Here is a 16531-nt window from a genome sequence, read left to right as displayed (position 1 = left end):
TTTGTAAGAATATTCTATAAAACATTTGGATTAAGTTTTTTTCATCAAAAGTTACATGCAATATACAAAAAATAACCAAACGTATAATTCAACTGACACATGGTCACTGTACGTCACGCGGGGCTGGTGGAGTGGTGTAACCTGCTCATTTGGTAATTTGTTCCCTCTGCGTCATCTTTCAAACGTCAAACGTCACGTGAAAAACTGACAAATTTCAAACAACCTCAAGCCAGAACGCATCTTTTCTGGCTTTTTCGATACTGAAATGAGGTAATAAAAAGGTAATTTGTGATAAAATTTCAACAAGAAACGGGCTCGAAATGGTCCAAATCTGTATGTCCAAATGGTTTTCCCTTTTCGTTTGTCCACAGCTTCACTCTCTCACCACCATCTCTCTTAACCTTGGGCCGAACAATAATGTTTACAATGTGCTCCCGTTGACAGCAAAGTTGCATGGCGCAGATGAAATAAACACACCTTTTTCCCGCACGCGTGCAATTTCGATGTAAAAAACAGGCCCGAAAATGTTAGTGACCGACATAAATAATGTGAAAATATACAATCTCAGCGGGGGCAAATCCATTCCGGAAGTAAGTACACCATCGCGTTGCCCCCATTTCATGCGTTGTTGAGTTGTTATTCACGTTCACTTCCCAATTCCTCCAAACCGCAGTGGCTCACCGATCGGAAGCAGAAAAAGGCACCGAAAAAGAATCCGGACGCCGATCGGCACATCGAGCTGATACAGGACTTCGACATGCCCGGGGTCGCCTCCTGCATCGCCATCTCGGACGATGGGCAGTACATATTGGCCACCGGGACGTACAAACCGAGGGTAAAGTGCTTTGAGGTCAGCAATCTGTCGCTAAAGTTCGAACGATGCTTCGACTCGGAGGTGGAAAAGTTCACCATCCTGTCGGAGGACTACAGCAAGCTTGCCTTTCTGCATGCCGATCGGTACGTGGAGATACACGCCGCAGCCGGTCGGCACTATCGGTTGCGTATTCCAAAGTTTGGCCGCGATTTGGTATATCACCGGCCAACGTGCGATCTGCTGTTCGTTGGAACGTCGCCCGAAATCTATCGGCTAAACATGGAGCGGGGTCAGTTTTTGCTACCGTACACGAGCACGACAGCAAGCGCGATCGATAGTGTCACGATCAACCCGGAACATCAGCTCATCTGCGTCGGCACGCAGGAGGGTAGGCTTGAGGCGTGGGACTATCGTGACAAAAGGTGCTGCGGCACGCTGGATGTTGCTGCCAACCTGCCGAGCACGAACGGGGTTGCAGCCGTGACGGCGCTGCAATTCAAAACCGGCCTTACGCTGGCAGCTGGAACATCCAGTGGGCACGTGCTGCTGTTTGACATTCGCGCTCGCAATCCCATCGCGATCAAGGACCATCTGAACCAGCTGCCCATCAAGAAGATACGCTTCCAGCCGGACCAGAAGTCGGTTTACTCGCTCGACGGGGCCATGCTGAAGATTTGGGACGAAACGTCGCTGAAGCAGAAGGCGTGCATTGAATCGCGCAGTAACTTCAACGACTTTGCACACTTCCCGGGCAGTGGATTGTTTATGTTCGCCCAGGAGGACACGAAAATGTTGCCTTACTACATCCCGAGCGAAGGGCCTGCGCCGAAGTGGTGCTCCTTCCTGGACAATCTGGTGGAGGAGATTGCGTCCGAAACGGTGCAGAACGTGTACGATGACTACAAGTTCGTCACGAAGCAGGAGCTGGCCGATTTGAAGCTGGACCACCTGGAAGGAACGCCAATGCTGCGCGCCTACATGCATGGGTACGTATCGGAAGGTGGGATCAAATGAAACGAATCTACTTACACTTGTCCATCCCGCAGGTTCTTCATCAACATTCGGCTGTACAACAAGGCCAAGGCGGTTTCGGACTCGTTCGCGTTCGATAATTTCCGTAAGGATAAGATTCGTAAGCAGATTGAAGAGAGCCGTCCGGCTCGTCTGCAGATTAAGTCGGCCCTGCCCAAGGTGAACCGGGAGCTGGCGCAGCATCTGATACAGGAGGAGCACATGAGCAACGCGAAGCGAAGCGCCATTGCCAAGGGTCTGCTCGGCGACGATCGGTTCAAGCAGATGTTCGACAACCCGGACTTTGAGATCGACAAGGAGGCGGAGGACTACCGTCTGCTCAGTGCGGTGCTGAAGCGCGCCGATCGTGATAAGGCGCGGCGCAAGGAGAAGATCGTCGTCACGGAGCCGAACGAGGAGGATGAGGGCAAGAGCACGGATGACGATCTGTACAGCGAGAAGAGTGAAAGTGAAAAGGAAGACGAAGAGGAGGAGGAGGAGGAGGAGGAAGAAGAAAAGGACGTGGAAATGAAAGACGCAAAGCCAGCTTATTCGAAAACGAGGAATAATCGACCAGCTAAATCGTGGGCCCGCGAGGAAGCAGATCACGAGGATGACGATAAGGAGTTCTCGTTAACGGTAGAGGAAGGAGCAAACTTTGACATCATGCAACCGGCCAAGAAAATCCAATCGTACGTACACTCACAGCCTACTAGAGCTCTCTGCAACCACTTTTGCAACGATGTTTACCCATTTTTTTTGCAGTGTATCGCTTGGTAAACGCGTGAACAAGCTGGAACACGCCACGACGAATGTGCAGTTCCAGAACGGAGTAGGCCGGCGGGAAATTACCTTCACGACGACCGGCCGGTCAAGCAGTGGCAAGAATGCAATGGACCGGGAACGGGCGCGCTATCAATCGGAGCTGAAAAAGCACAAGGAAGAGCGCCGGCAGGTGATTCGTTCGGCAAAGGGTGTGATTAAAAAGACGATTTTCAAGAAACTTTAAAATCGCAAAGCTCTAGAACCTATATTGTGAAACGCCGTAAAGTCCAAATAAAAACCACCTCTTTGGGTAAATTTATAGCACTGTTATAATCACTCCCTCACTCGCTATCCTCCGTCCTCCGTTGTCTGTATGTCGCCTTAGAGGCGCTCCTTTAGAGAAAGCTTGCGCATGTCCACCTCGTCCGTTACGGTGTCGTCCTTTTTCGGCGTTGCCGGCACCTGATTCAAACTGTCCCAGTCAATTTCGGTAAAATCGATCACGATCTGCTTGTGGGGCGGCTTGTACTGCGTGTACCTCACACCGGCCGCATCGAACATCCGCTTCGCCGCGATCGTGTGCTGCTTGTGCGCGTGCTTGTCACTCATGTACACCACCTCCCGTATCGCGGACTGTATGATAATCTTCGCACACTCGTTGCACGGAAACAGCGCCACGTACATGGTGCAGTTCCGCACGTCCGTACTGTTCTTGTTCAGTATCGCGTTCACCTCCGCGTGGCACACGTACAGGTACTTCGTCTCGAGCGGATTGTCCGACGTTTTCGACCACGGGAACTCATCGTCACTGCAGCCCTTGGGGAATCCGTTGTACCCGATGCCCACGATACGGTTGTCCTCGTTCACGATGCACGCACCGACCTGTGTCGAGGGGTCCTTGCTGCGTTTCGCGGCCAGGAAGGCCATCGCCATGAAGCACTCCGCCCAGTCGAGCGTGTCTTGGCGCTTGCCACTTGGCCGTGCCGGGGAGTCACTTGCCATCTTGGTGTCGTGCAGCTTGGAATTGAGCTGATCGGGGGAACAAGGAAAGGTGCATGGTAGGCGGGGTGCAATTTTCGCAATCCCGCCAAACCGGTGTACTGTTTTGACAGAACGTGAACCCGCTGTCAGCGCACGGAAAACGTCAGCCCGTGTCAGCGAACCAGTTGTGTGTTTCTGTTTTCGTTGGGCCTGATTGTTGGATAATGGTGGCGTAGGGCGAGTGAAAGTGCATTTTTATCCTCCCCTAATTTTCGTTTGTCCGTTTCCGGACGGCTGCCAGGATGCCGAAGAAAAAGACGGGCCAGCGCAAGAAGGCGGAGAAGCAGAAGCTCCGCCAGAAGGAAATCCGCAACCGGGAATCTCAGCTACCGGAGCAACCGTGCAACGTTGCGATGGACTGTGAGAAGTGTGGCAGGTATGTGCTGGTCGTGCCCGGGTGGCATTCGTTGCCCAAATGGACTAATTTAACGGGCTCTCCCCCGTTCCCCCGTTCGCACACAGGAAACAGAAGTCTAGAGCGTTCTGCTACTTCTGCCAGAGCCTGCAGCGGCTGCCGATCTGTGCGCAGTGTGGCAAGCAAAAGTGCATGCTGAAAACGGGCGACTGTGTGGTGAAGCATGCCGGCGTGTTCACGACCGGGCTGCAGATGGTCGGTGCGATCTGCGACCACTGCGAGGCGTGGATCTGCCACGGTAGGAAGTGTCTGCAGTCGCACGCCTGCACCTGCCCGCTGATGGATGCGGTGTGCATCGAGTGCGAGCGGGGCGTGTGGGACCACGGTGGTCGGATGTTTAAGTGCAGCTTCTGCAACAACTTCCTGTGCGAGGACGACCAGTTCGAGCATCAGGCATCGTGCCAGGTGCTGGAATCGGAATCGTACAAGTGCCAGTCGTGCAACAAGTTGGGCCAGTACTCGTGCCTGCGGTGCAAGACCTGCTACTGCGACGATCACATAAGGCGGAAAGGGTTCAAGTACGACAAGAACAAGCCGATCCCCTGTCCGAAGTGTAACTACGAGACGAGCCAAACGAAGGATCTTAGCATGTCGGGTAAGTAGTTGTGCTAGTGGCGCGTTTGTCGCCGCCTACGTGGATGGAAGGTAAACAGTAAACAGTGGCTAATAATCCGGACCTTTTCCTTTCCCAGTGCGCAGTCATAAGTACGGGCGCAAACGGATGGATGATGAGGGAGACGATGATGATTATGCGTACGATGATGAGTACATGTCGTACCGCAACAGTCACGACCACTACAACGAGGTTTCAGGTAGCTCTTCCGACGACGACTACGACGACGACGATGATGATGATGAAGACGATGATGAGGATGATGATGAGGACGAGGACGAGGAGGAGGAGGAGAAGAAAGAGACTGCTGGCGCACAGGGAACATCCCAGGGCACTTCCTCGAAGGAGCAGAAGTAGAGTGTCTGTGTAAGAGCTGTTTAAAGCCACACGACTTTTGTTCTTTATTGCATAGCATAACTATACAAGCTATATGCAACGAGGGGGGAGTAGGACGAGGAGGGGTGGGTTTGGGGAAGATGCGTAAGGGACGACGTGAGATGAATGTAGTAAAATGAAGGAAGTGGGCAAAAGAACAGGAATAAAAGAAACGTACTAAAACGTGAGCAGCAAAGCCGTTTTTAGAAGAAAATGCCTCGCAAGCGTCGTCCCATCGCTTGGCGGTCGTAGAGAACGTTAAACTTATTTACCAGCTGATTCATATCATTCGCCACCTTCGTTAGTGCTCCGAGGTACGTGATGAGACCGACATCGTTCGATTGCTGCAAAAGGAGAATGTTAGACGGTATGTAAGCTACATAATCTCTTCCAAAAAAAGGCAACTTTTTACACTAACCGTGTAGAACTCCTCCTTAAACGATGGGTTTTGCACGATCGGTAGACGGCGGCTGAGCGAGTAGGCCATGCGCAGGATCTCCTGGTTCGGTTTCAGCTGATCGTTCTCGACCGCCTTAATGTACGCCAGTATGATCTTTACGCGCGAGTTTAACATCTTTATCGCATTGTACTGGGCGAGCAGATGCTCGGCTACGGTCGAGTTAGCATCGGTGTCGTTGTTGGACATGCGGGCGACATGGTCCACGCCGATGCGTTCCGCTTCCTCCGTCGCGAGTGTGTACACCAGTGGGACGAACAGCATCATCGCCTGGCCCTGCACGATGTCAATCACGGACTCGTACAGTGAGATTGGCAGCTGAAAAAAGCGTTCAAATACACTAGACGATTGTTCCTTTCCTTGTACTTTTTGACTCTTCTTACGTTCATGTTACGGTTAAGTGGATCCAGCAGCAACATCAACGGACACTCATTGATTTCGCATATTTGCTTGTGGATGTTGATGTGTTTCTCCGACGGCACAGTGTCGGTCGTGTACCATCCAAGAAAGTCGAGATCACTAAACACTTGTTTATCTGTGTGAACAAAAGTGGTGCGAGAAGATTAATGTAAGCATTTCAACATTAAAACAAACGCTTCCTTCGCATGCTCCCCCCACTTACACTGCTCCTCCTTCACTTGATAATAATCCATAGCTATGACCACCGCATCGTTCACGATGTCGTACTTGAGCTCGAACGAATTCATCACCTCGATATTGCGGCCCTTCTGCTTGCCGATCAGGGCACCGAAAATCAGCGGCCGGCTGCTCTTCTGCGCCCGGTTGCGCGTCCAGTGGTCGGCAATGTTCATGATGACGAGCGGATGTAGCGAACAGGTCACGGACGGGATCGTTGCACTGCTGGCCATCACATTCCTGCCCTCGGGCTGCACAGGCACCGGCTTTCCGCTGGCCACCTCCATATCGGAAACGGCCGGCGGCGATGCCGCTTTCGAGGTGGATGCGGTCGGTGGCATCGCTGCAGAAGCTGAAGTCGATGTACTCGCGGTGGCCGATGCGCTCTCGTTATCGATGTCCATCTTTTCCTCCGTCGGTTGGCTCATGGTGGGGCCGGACTTATTTTCTTTCGATTGATGTGTTGTTTTTTCTTCAATTATTGTGTGGTTTGTTTCGAAGGAACCAGGGCGATTCGTTGTCCAATCCGTTTGACGATGTTTGCCCGAATGCGTGAAAAAGTGACAATGTTTTGATACCGTCGCGTTGACATTGGACGCAGCACCGTAGAGGCCCAAGGTTCATAGAGATTGACAGTTGATGAATTTAATAAATTTGAAACATTTTTAAACATTTAGATGAATATCAGACGTGCTCAAATTCTTTATTTTAAACTGGAAAAAGTGTAAGTTTTTTGTTATTATGGAATTAAAAATTTAGAGTTTTTTTGCACAAGGTTCATGCATGTGCAAGGATATAAAACGTAAACAAACGGAAGACACAGTGCAACTAGTATAACCTCACTTGTTCTTGCGGAAGTGGAATTGCTGGAGTGTAATCTCAATTTATAATTCGCAGTTATCACGAAGAACGCTATCATGGACTATCATTGGAAACTCGTGGGTTAGTGCAAAATTTCCATTCCCCAAAGTACTTAATGAACACTCGTGGCAATACCGAGAAACGAGACACATTTGTTTGTGCCGGAACTGTTAATCCTTTCCCCGGCATTCTTGCATCGTAGTACCCCGACACAGCAAACAAAAAATGGTCTCCGTTTGCTAGCGCATGCCACCTTTCGGCTCGTTGCATTTGCCCGGCGATTAATCCGGACGAATGATAAATGGTGGAGTAGTCGCAGAAAGCACAAGTGTAAACAAACGAGCATCCGATCCCTGTGTATGTGTGCAGCGATCCGCGATCCGATTTCAGCCCGATGGTAAAATGTGAGCAAAAAAAAAATCGCTTCTTTCGGTGCAAATGATCCAAAAGGTGCATCGTCGACGCGAGTGAATGCGCCATTCTTTGCCCGCCATTCAAGGGTAAGTACTGTTTATTCCGAACCGTAATCCCTCTGTCCACAAAAGAATCATCCTGTGTCCCTTTTGTTAGCCGTGTCCCCGGGGGGTGTGGATGCACGAAGAAATGTTTGATCCTGCAATCCCCGGGTCTGGAAGAGGAAGAGAAGCATCTGTGGAGGATGTTGCATTTCGATGACAACAAATGCATGGTTGTGGTGCATATACACATCAACACATGAAGCTGGTGATATTTCACGGATTATTATCATCGTCGTTTATGGACAGCCCGTTTTTAATCATCGCCGGGCGTGCGAGATGATTTCCCGGTTTGCGGCGTGCGGTGCCGTACGGGTACCCGCACCACACCACCGTCGGTTTGGTCGCCATGCGCGGGAATGACAAATTGCTTTTCGTGGTCGATTTCGGTCGATTTTGTTTGGTAACGAGGCCGCCGAGGGTTATTTGTTTTCTCTCCTTCGGATGGCGGCAAACAAGTGGTTCAAACGGTGCTCAAAATAGGGAGAGAGAGAGGGGCGAGCGATAGGAGGGAGTAGGGGGAAGAGCGCAAGAGGTACCGTTTATTGCGGTTTAAGCCGGTGACCGTATTTGAGGCTTCTAATCGAAATGGTGTGGGATGTGGTGCTAGCTATATTAAAAAGGATTAAACTGCAATATGTTAACCTATTTATGCCCATTTAGAGAGAGGTTTGATCGCTCTTTGTCGCTACTGCTTTTGCGGGCAGGAAAGCGATTGGTGTGAGGGAACGATAAGTCAATTGATGTGGCAAGTGGCAAATAGGACCACTGGCTTTATTATTGAATTGGAGGGGTGTTTTGGTACGGATAAGGGAGGGAGCGGCGATCAGAACGGGGAGAGGGCATTTAAATGAACGAGGCAGGATACCATTTGTCATCGACAGTAATAGGCTGGCTTGCAGGCAAACAGCCCCGATGGTAAATTAAATGTTCATATTAAAACTGTAAAGTCACTAAAACGAGTTAAGGATTCATTTTTATCGAATTAAAACAAATATTTCTGAATCGTCGATTTCTCCGAATTATACAATTTCTCGACGTGCTCTGGGGCACTGTTATGCCAAAAGCAGAATAATCAAATCTGCCGTACATAAGAACGGTCCGCAAAAGAAATGAAGGTCCGCAGAGTGTATTGTATTTTATTGCTTCCATTTGGCTCTTCACTTGCTCACTTTGCGGTTAAAAATAGTACGCAACGAGCTATTCTATTGCGTATGCTGTCCATGATTCACATGCTAAAACTCCCGTGGAAGACATCAAAGATGTCAGTCAAATCGGCAGGAGTCTTTAAGGATTAAGAAAGGGACAGCAGAAAAAATAGGACAAAGACTCGGTTTCTCGTCTCATGTGTTTGGCAGCACCCTACGTGTAATCCGTAACCGGCAAAACGCAATGAAAAAGAGCGCATGAAAGCAAGCATGGTGTAAAGGAAACATATGTTGATCTGCAGCGGACCATTTAATTGAAGTGTAATTTAAATAACAATTAAAGTTTACATCCTCTCCGCCCTACTTACGCCCTGGGGATGAAAGGCAATGAAAAGATTGAGAGAGTGAGAGGGAGAAACTGACCGATTCATATCCTGCTGAGCCGGATGGGTTTCGATGGTTGTGAGATTTGCTGGATGCTTCCTCTTAATCCGTCGTCATACCTTTTTTCATGGCCTTTATGCCGGTCCAAGCTCGCTTAATCCACCAACTCCATGTTCCACCATTCGTCACTAATAACGATTAACATTGCACCGTACCGATCTGTCGGTGTAGTCGTATGCTATTGAAAGTGCAGAGGGGAAACATTCCTTGATGATTTGATTGTTCGCTGCGGGGCGCATTTACATGTTCGATTTATGCAATAATCTTCGTCCGCGGCGGCGGATTATTCTTTGCCCACCCTCCCCTCGGTATGTCTTCAATTCAATCTGTTCTTTCGACGCTATCCTTCGACCATGGTTCGAATTTTTCTTCGTAAATCAACCCAAAAGAGTAGAAATCAATCGAATCGAAGGATTGTGGTGTTGCTGCCTAACTGACCAGGCATACTGAGATCATATTGGAAGCAGGAAGGTTTTTTCCCATCTCCCCCAGTTACACAGTAGGCCTTGTTCGTCTGTTTCGGGGTGGTTTTATCAAAATGGTCTCGTCGAGTGAAAGTAATGACGTTTTGGTTGAGGAGCTAAACCGACAGCTGGGTGAAGCGTTCGGCACTTCCGGCGGTGGATGTATCAACATTAAGGCACTGCACAAGCTGCTGACCAGCTTGATCGATCTGCACATCCGCTATGGAGCCGAAAAGCAGCAGAGTAAATTGAATGCTGCCAGCAGCGCTACAGCTGGAACTGATGGGGGAAATACTTTGGACAAAGTGACACCTTCTGAAACACCTTCAAAGGCAGCGTCCCAACAGCCTGAAGAGACAGCGAAGGTGAGCGAAGTTCCTGTTCCGGAGCAGGTAGAGCTCCCACCGATTGCTAGCGAAGAAGCATTGCCACCGGATGTGAATGATGTGACGCCAGCGGTCAGTTCGAAACCATCCTCGTTGGGCGATGTACTCACGCAACGGAGCTCTGATTTGTTGGTAAATTCAACGACATCATCTTCGGATAAATCGGACAACAATCTGCCCACTGGACCAACATATCCAAGTACTCCGAGCCGTCCCACGCCTTCCCGAGGACTGAAAAGCTCCTCAAGCTCGGTTCCAAAGCTACAGACGCCAACAGTGGAGGACAAAACTCCGGCCCAAGATAACTCCACCCAAACGGCGATCGAGTTCGTCTCGATTCTCGAAGGCTGCAAAGACCACCTGGAAACTGTGAAGGAGGAAATACTCGCCCTCAAAGCCCGCTGCCAATCGCAGCACGAAGATACGCTCAAGCTTACCGGAGCACTCGACAACCTGGTGTACCGGGTCGGGAGTCAGGAACCGAAGGTAGAAAAGCTGGAAACCGACAACCACTGTCTGGGTATGCTAATCTCCGACTACGAAGTGAACTTTAAAGCGATTGAAAAGCATCTCGAGCGGCACGACGTGAAGGTGCAGGAGATAGAGCGTACATTCCAGCGCATGGACAAGGAGCGCGACGGTCTGCGGGCGGACCTGCGGTCGTTGAACGAGCAGACGAACTATCTCGCCACGGTGAAGGCGGACAAGCTGGACGTACAGACCGAGCAGGATCGTCGCGCCCTGGTGACGGACATGCAGCAGCGCGTCCCGTACGCCGTGTACAACGAGGCGGTGCGCGATCTTACCCGAACCATCACGCAGCTGCGCGAAGAGCTGCACGATCTGGACCAGAACCTGCGCACGGTGCAGTACGAGCTGGTGAAGGGACTAGCATCGAAGGCTGGCTCGCAGGACGTGTCGCAGATACGCAAGCAGCTAACGGGCGTATTATCGCGCTGGCAGAAGCTGGAAAGGGAACAGCAAGCGACGGCGGCGATCATGGGCGGTGATTCTTCCTCGGCCGGGGTAGCGGCCGGTGGAAGGGGCAGCGATGCTAGCAAATGTTTGGCCTGCGGCATTCAGACCACCCTCGAAGGGAGTCATCCGTTGGTGGCGAACAGCTTTGTCCCCGTGAACCGGATCCGGCTCGGCGGAGCGGTGCGCAATGCGGGTGGATCCCATACGAAGTGTGTGCCGCCGGAGAAGGTGTTCCGTACCGGGAGCTTGGGAGTGGTGAAAAAGGCACCACAGGATGAGAAGCGAGGCGATTGGAAGCTATGAGCAGAAGGGGGGTGGGAGCAGAAATTGATGCAAATTGATGAGTAAGTTTCAAATTAACCACCCAACCGAGAGGGGAGGAATATGTATTTTTTTACTGTAAAGAATTAGACACAACAAGTCGCAACATTTTTGAAATCGGATTCAGATTTGTTTCTTTATAGATCATCTCTAGAGCGGGTGGAGGTGTGGTACCGAAAGGACTAAAATCGTGTTATGATTATTTACAAATGTGTTCGATTATCTGGCGACCTTCGTTTTGGTGTAGGATGGCTTGGCGTTTTCTAAAAATTATCTATTAGCAGCAGCGTATACAGAACCAAAACAACCGACGGCGCGTCCTACAACCGAGATAGTTACACCGTCCGCCACAGCTATTTACATAAACACTCTTACAGACACACACTCACACGCACACACACATATACACACAGATTTATACACGGATGAAGCACCGGGAGTTGGAGGAGTGGGACATTTTCTTTGGCTTTGGCTTTGTCTCCGGTAACGCGGTCTCGGAACTTGTAGGTAGTTTTGGTAGGTCATCGTCGTCGCCCAATCGGTTGTACATTCATTCATCCATCCTCCACGCTGCAGCCGATGAGGTTCTCTATGCTAAAGCCCTTCGTGTTGCCGTACTTCCGCTTGCGGGAAGCAAACGACGATTCGGTTCCATCAAACAGCTTCGTCGTCTCACCATACCCGGGGCTAGCGCCGGCGTCCGTAGGATGCGTTCCGTTGGCCGAGGGAACAACTCTCCCGTGGAGTGGCTGTTCCACCGCCCCAGACACCAGCCCGGACGGTTGCAGCTCGGTGTAGAAGTGTGTGTGATGATGATGTTGCCGCCGCTCCTTGCCAGACTGTGGTTGTGATTCTTCCAGAGAACCACCGACGCTGCTGCTGCCGCTACTACTACTGCTACCCTTCTCGGACTGTTCGTCTTCTTCGATGTAGTAATCATCCGAGTCGCGCGCCATCCGGGAAGGGCTACAGTGGGGGGAGTAATCACCGGACGGTTCGATCGTGGGCGAAGGATGTGCTGCCGGCACAGGAGGTTGTGCTGGTGGTGGTGGTGGGGGCAGAGGAGAAGTAGAGTTTGCGGGGGCCGTTCAGAAGCATCTCGTGGTAAGCGCCACGCTCTGCCGGCGATTTGTAGTCGTCCTCACTTTCCACATCGATCCGATCGTCGCTGGATAGGTCGAGATCGGCCGAGATCGGTTCCTCCTCTGCACCGTAGTCACCCCGTCGATCGGCGTGAGGATCGGCCGGATCACCGATACGAGATGAACTAATACCCGCAAGCTTGTGTCCTCCGTACGGGTACGACATACCTTCGCGCATCAATCCCCCATTGCACGGATGCACGCCGAGACTGGCCGGATGAGGTCCATCTTCGTACAGATCGATCAGTGGACCACCACCACCACCACCTCCGCCACTGCTACTCCCGCTCTGTCCCTGATGGTAGCCGTGGAAAAACTTGTTCATTGCGCTCGAGATCTTCAGACTATCCACGTTTCGCTGCAGAAAGTCACTGTTCTCCATCATCGCCACGTTCAGATCATCGATCTTGACCGTCCCGAACAGGTTCAGTTTGCTATCGAGCAGGAAATCGCCCGCCCGGCCCGGTCCCAGTACCGCTCCCAGTGGTCCACCATCACCGCCAAACCCTCCGACCGAGGCGGACGCAGCAGCAGCCGCTGCCGCCGCGTGCGCCGGTCCGAACTGATGCATCGGAATCACGGGCACCGGTTTGCGTATCCAGAACGGTGCGAACGGCGCAAACACGCCCGGGAAAGCCATGCTTTGGGCGAGGGTGGTGCGTTTGTAGCGCTTCCGACGTCGCAGAAAGCTGCCATTGTCGAACATGTCCTCGGCCAGCGGATCCAGCGTCCAGAAGTTGCCCTTGCCCGGGTTGCCCGGTTCGCGCGGGATCTTGATGAAGCAATCGTTCAGGCTGAGATTGTGCCGGATGGAGTTCTGCCAGGCGGGGAACTTTTCTTTGTAGTAGGGAAACCTGTGCGCGGATGGGAAAAGAAGGGAAAGGTAATGATGGGGTCGGTCACAAAGTCACTGTTTTAATTTAGTTGGACTGGTCTTTTAAAAAGTTTGCTCGTACATAGGGAAGTTGGGAAACGATCCAGGACCTACTATGTCAGAGTTGCTGTGTTTAGTCATTCGACCACTGAGTGGCTCGCGAATGAAAGCGATATTACTGATACCTATTCGGACACTAAACACATCAACCACCACACAGCCCACTGCCACTTACCGTGTCATAATAAACTCGCATATTCCCCACGGCATCAGGGCGATGTAGGAGTACGGTGGCTTCACTAGACTTTGCGATCGATGGCTGCCGGATTTGCCACCACCACCACCCGACGTTGCACCTTCTCCCGCTTCGGTGCCATTGTCCGAATCGGGCTGCTGCTGCTGTTGGGGCTTCTGTCCACTGGACGGTGTTCCATTGTCGGAGCTAGAAGTACTGCGCGACCGGTTGCGGCTTGCACCACTGGACCGCTGTCCCGACGGTGCCTGCTGGTGTTGGTTGTGATGATGGCTCTGGTGCGACTGCATGCTCTGAAGATGTTGATGGGCATGGTAGTGCTGCTGCTGTGAGTGGGTCGATGATTCGTTCAAGGAGGCGTTATGCGTAGGTGAGACGCTCATCGAGAGCAATCCCGACGGCCGGAGGTCGAGAGGAGATGTCATAACTGGATGCATCATTTTCTGCTTCAAATGGGAACTTTTTTTCGAAGGTAATTTAAATCTCCACTTGATAGAATCACTTCATTTTCTTTGTACACTTGTTAGGTCTTGTGATGTTATACTTGGCATTTTAGCTAGTACTGAGTGATCACTGTTCAACGGAAACGAAAACAACTCATTGCCACATACTTCATAGTTTCTGCTTACGAAATTCACTTGCCTTTACTATCCTTTGGCACGATGCAAATATTCTTATTTATGTTAAACTTCACTGTATCACCTTTTTATCATACGAAAATAGTAACACACCACCAAGTAGTAAATTTAACCAGAATGTCCCTGCTGTTAAACGTCCTCACGAGTCCTTACGAGCGAACGACACAACACACACCGAACGACACTTCCGACAAACCAAGCCCGGACGGATCTGTGTGTGACCGGCACCGACGAAGGCAAGAATGAAAATGTTATTTTAACTTTGTGGAAAATTGTGAAAATTTTGCACGCGCTACACTTCCGTTCTGTTCCCCTCCCCCCGGCTGCCCGCTGCGTGTGTTTTTCCACCAGCGAGCGCGTCCTTTAGGTACCGCTTCTTTCCACCCATACATGTATCGCACTCACTCATCTCCGTCTCGTTCCGATTGATGCCAATAATGCGCCGTTCGGCCCCTGGTCCCTTCCGAAACCCGAAACCGGGCCCGGTCGCTGTGGATGGGCGGAGAAATGAAAATCCCTGTGTGCTGTGCTTTTCCACCGTCGTGCTTTGCCGCCACCCCCCCCCCCTCCGCGGTCGACAAGGAAAATGGCGCCGCTTGCTCTGCTGCTGCGTATGTTTTCCCTTTGTGCGTAAGCGTTTGCGTTACGCTTCCTTCTCACTCTTGCGCACGGACAACTCACGCACACACACACGTCGTCTATGAGCGTGTATTTAGTGGAAAATGGCCGTGGGTAGTAAAAACCCCACCGCGCGAGCCTGGCGCTATCGGTGAAGGAAAGGAGAATTCAACTCTCTAGTGTACGGTTTTGCGTCAGCAGCTGAGGCTAGTTTGGGTGGGATAAAATAATCAGCTTTCTTCGGTGTGTTAAGTGTGTGTTAAGTGTGTGTGTTCTTTTTCCTGTAGCAACTGTAGCCCCTCTTCGTCCTACTGTGGTACATCTTCAGCAAGTCAACTTTTATTTGGTAGATTATTTTTTTAAATTTAAAAATCCTGTTCACTATCGTCACTATCTTACGAAAGAATACGTCTCGAAAAAAGGACACAGAGCCTTTTGTCGCCCAACACACACGGAGCAAAGCGGGTAAGCAAGAAAGTAATTTTTACTAGCAACCGGCGCCATAGCTCCCTTTTTGCTTCCCTTCCACCACTACATTACCCTTATTTCGGCCGCTAAAGCTAAAGGAAGGAAGAAAAAAGTTGTACAAACTGTGTTCCTTTGCAAGTAAAACATTTATTTTAGCAAAACCACGCCACGCACACCGTACGGATGAAAGTGAGAGCGATATACATACGGGCTCTGGATGTGAGTGTGTGTGTGTCGGTAGTGTGTGTATAAGCGTTACAGTAAAATAGTGTGTGTGCGTGTTGTGTACCTTTACCGATATGGGTGTGTCCTAGCGAAGGATTTTTCCAATGGAAAGAGAGAGCAAGCCATGCTTGTGATGGTGTGAAAGAGATGACTCGATGTCGCTTGAAAGTATATAACCATCCTTAGTGTCAGCCTTGCTTGTGTACATTTTCATCCTTTTGGATATAAGTGTGTGTGTGTGTGTGTGGTGTAGGAGCTTAAAGGATCCCTTTTCCGCGCTCCCTTCTCCATACGCATGGCTTATTACACGCGGGGGGAGCGTTAGATTTCGAAGTCTCTACAAAACATGGTGTCCTCCGTACACAAACGGGGATAGAGGTTTCTGCCTTCTTGTGTCCTGCTCATCCCCCCCCCCAATCCCTTTCCACCGTATGTTTTTCCTGTTGTTGAGTTGATAGGAAAAGGATGTAAGAAGCCACTCTGACGGCCCTCTTTGGACCGTGGTTTCACAACGATGAACAATGTCCGAGAGTGGAGAGGAATTGGCATCGTCAAGAGTGGTGGTGGCGGGTGGTTTGCGGAGGTTTGGGGGGGATGGAAGTAATTCAATTTGACGACATGTGATAATTTGTATGCTGGAAGCTGAAAATGAAAAACACAAGCTCTCTCTGATGGTTGGGGGTCGGACTGGGAAGGAACCATCGTTGGCCATCGTGACGCAGCGACGAGTGTGCTAGTTTTGTGTCTGTGTTGAGGGGGGAGCTTCTGTTGGTGTGATGTTGAGAATGGCTAGTTGAACTTTCACAGGATGTGTAAAGGTGTTTAGAAGTAAATATTTCGTTCATGCTTCTTGTGAAGTATTACAAATGCGAAATTAGATTGCTAGCAACTGAATCAACTGTAAAGCGCATAGTTCTTTTGAAATGTTTTTTAAGGGGAATTTTTCATGTTTAGCTAATAGAGCTGTAACATAACATGACATGACAAACAATCTTACATGGCTTACATGGAATATATCTGCGGGAAAAGATTCTTGGGAAACAGCTTCGGCATAAACAATTATTGCCGA

General features: G+C 50.5%; 5 protein-coding genes across 5 annotated transcripts; 2 read left to right on the top strand and 3 right to left on the bottom strand.

The window, feature by feature from the left end:
* The first annotated feature begins 428 nt into the window (after positions 1–428).
* LOC120901270 (nucleolar protein 10) lies at positions 429–2909 on the top strand. Its single transcript, XM_040308988.1, has 4 exons — positions 429–590; positions 674–1800; positions 1861–2517; positions 2591–2909. The coding sequence occupies exons 1-4, from the start codon at positions 525–527 to the stop codon at positions 2832–2834; spliced, it is 2094 nt and encodes a 697-aa protein (XP_040164922.1). The 5' UTR covers positions 429–524; the 3' UTR covers positions 2835–2909.
* LOC120901273 (deoxycytidylate deaminase) lies at positions 2830–3616 on the bottom strand. The gene has a single exon (XM_040308991.1). It carries the CDS (start codon positions 3590–3592, stop codon positions 2972–2974), a length of 621 nt encoding a protein of 206 aa, XP_040164925.1. The 5' UTR covers positions 3593–3616; the 3' UTR covers positions 2830–2971.
* A 229-nt stretch (positions 3617–3845) lies between these two features.
* LOC120901272 (zinc finger protein 330 homolog) lies at positions 3846–5243 on the top strand. Its single transcript, XM_040308990.1, has 3 exons — positions 3846–4007; positions 4094–4641; positions 4739–5243. Exons 1-3 carry the CDS (start codon positions 3874–3876, stop codon positions 5014–5016), a joined length of 960 nt encoding a protein of 319 aa, XP_040164924.1. The 5' UTR covers positions 3846–3873; the 3' UTR covers positions 5017–5243.
* On the bottom strand, positions 5014–6697 carry LOC120901271 (COP9 signalosome complex subunit 6). Its single transcript, XM_040308989.1, has 4 exons — positions 6114–6697; positions 5875–6026; positions 5453–5809; positions 5014–5378 (listed from the first exon to the last, which is right to left on the bottom strand). The coding sequence occupies exons 1-4, from the start codon at positions 6553–6555 to the stop codon at positions 5238–5240; spliced, it is 1092 nt and encodes a 363-aa protein (XP_040164923.1). The 5' UTR covers positions 6556–6697; the 3' UTR covers positions 5014–5237.
* A 4622-nt stretch (positions 6698–11319) lies between these two features.
* Positions 11320–14373, bottom strand: LOC120903569 (fork head domain-containing protein FD3-like). Its single transcript, XM_040313087.1, is given in 3 exon segments — positions 11320–12244; positions 12246–13240; positions 13496–14373. Coding segments are annotated over 3 exon segments (1842 nt in total). The 5' UTR covers positions 13897–14373; the 3' UTR covers positions 11320–11798.
* Positions 14374–16531: the final 2158 nt, after the last annotated feature.

The sequence above is a fragment of the Anopheles arabiensis genome, chromosome 3, assembly GCF_016920715.1.
Source record: "Anopheles arabiensis isolate DONGOLA chromosome 3, AaraD3, whole genome shotgun sequence".
Lineage (NCBI taxonomy): Eukaryota > Metazoa > Arthropoda > Insecta > Diptera > Culicidae > Anopheles > Anopheles arabiensis.
The sequence above is the reverse complement of the archived record's forward strand: the minus strand, read 5'-3'. Positions and strand labels throughout refer to the sequence as shown.

Excerpts from the sequence above, each read along its gene's own strand:
- LOC120901270 (XM_040308988.1), top strand. The coding sequence starts at position 525 with ATGTTAGTGACCGACATAAATAATGTGAAAATATACAATCTCAGCGGG. Across the intron at positions 591-673 it reads GGGGCAAATCCATTCCGGAA|TGGCTCACCGATCGGAAGCA; the intron begins GTAAGTACACCA and ends TCCAAACCGCAG. Across the intron at positions 2,518-2,590 it reads CCGGCCAAGAAAATCCAATC|TGTATCGCTTGGTAAACGCG; the intron begins GTACGTACACTC and ends TTTTTTTTGCAG.
- LOC120901273 (XM_040308991.1), bottom strand. The coding sequence starts at position 3,592 with ATGGCAAGTGACTCCCCGGCACGGCCAAGTGGCAAGCGCCAAGACACG.
- LOC120901272 (XM_040308990.1), top strand. The coding sequence starts at position 3,874 with ATGCCGAAGAAAAAGACGGGCCAGCGCAAGAAGGCGGAGAAGCAGAAG. Across the intron at positions 4,008-4,093 it reads GACTGTGAGAAGTGTGGCAG|GAAACAGAAGTCTAGAGCGT; the intron begins GTATGTGCTGGT and ends GTTCGCACACAG. Across the intron at positions 4,642-4,738 it reads GAAGGATCTTAGCATGTCGG|TGCGCAGTCATAAGTACGGG; the intron begins GTAAGTAGTTGT and ends TTCCTTTCCCAG.
- LOC120901271 (XM_040308989.1), bottom strand. The coding sequence starts at position 6,555 with ATGAGCCAACCGACGGAGGAAAAGATGGACATCGATAACGAGAGCGCA. Across the intron at positions 5,810-5,874 it reads CACTTAACCGTAACATGAAC|CTGCCAATCTCACTGTACGA; the intron begins GTAAGAAGAGTC and ends CGCTTTTTTCAG. Across the intron at positions 5,379-5,452 it reads TTAAGGAGGAGTTCTACACG|CAATCGAACGATGTCGGTCT; the intron begins GTTAGTGTAAAA and ends CTCCTTTTGCAG.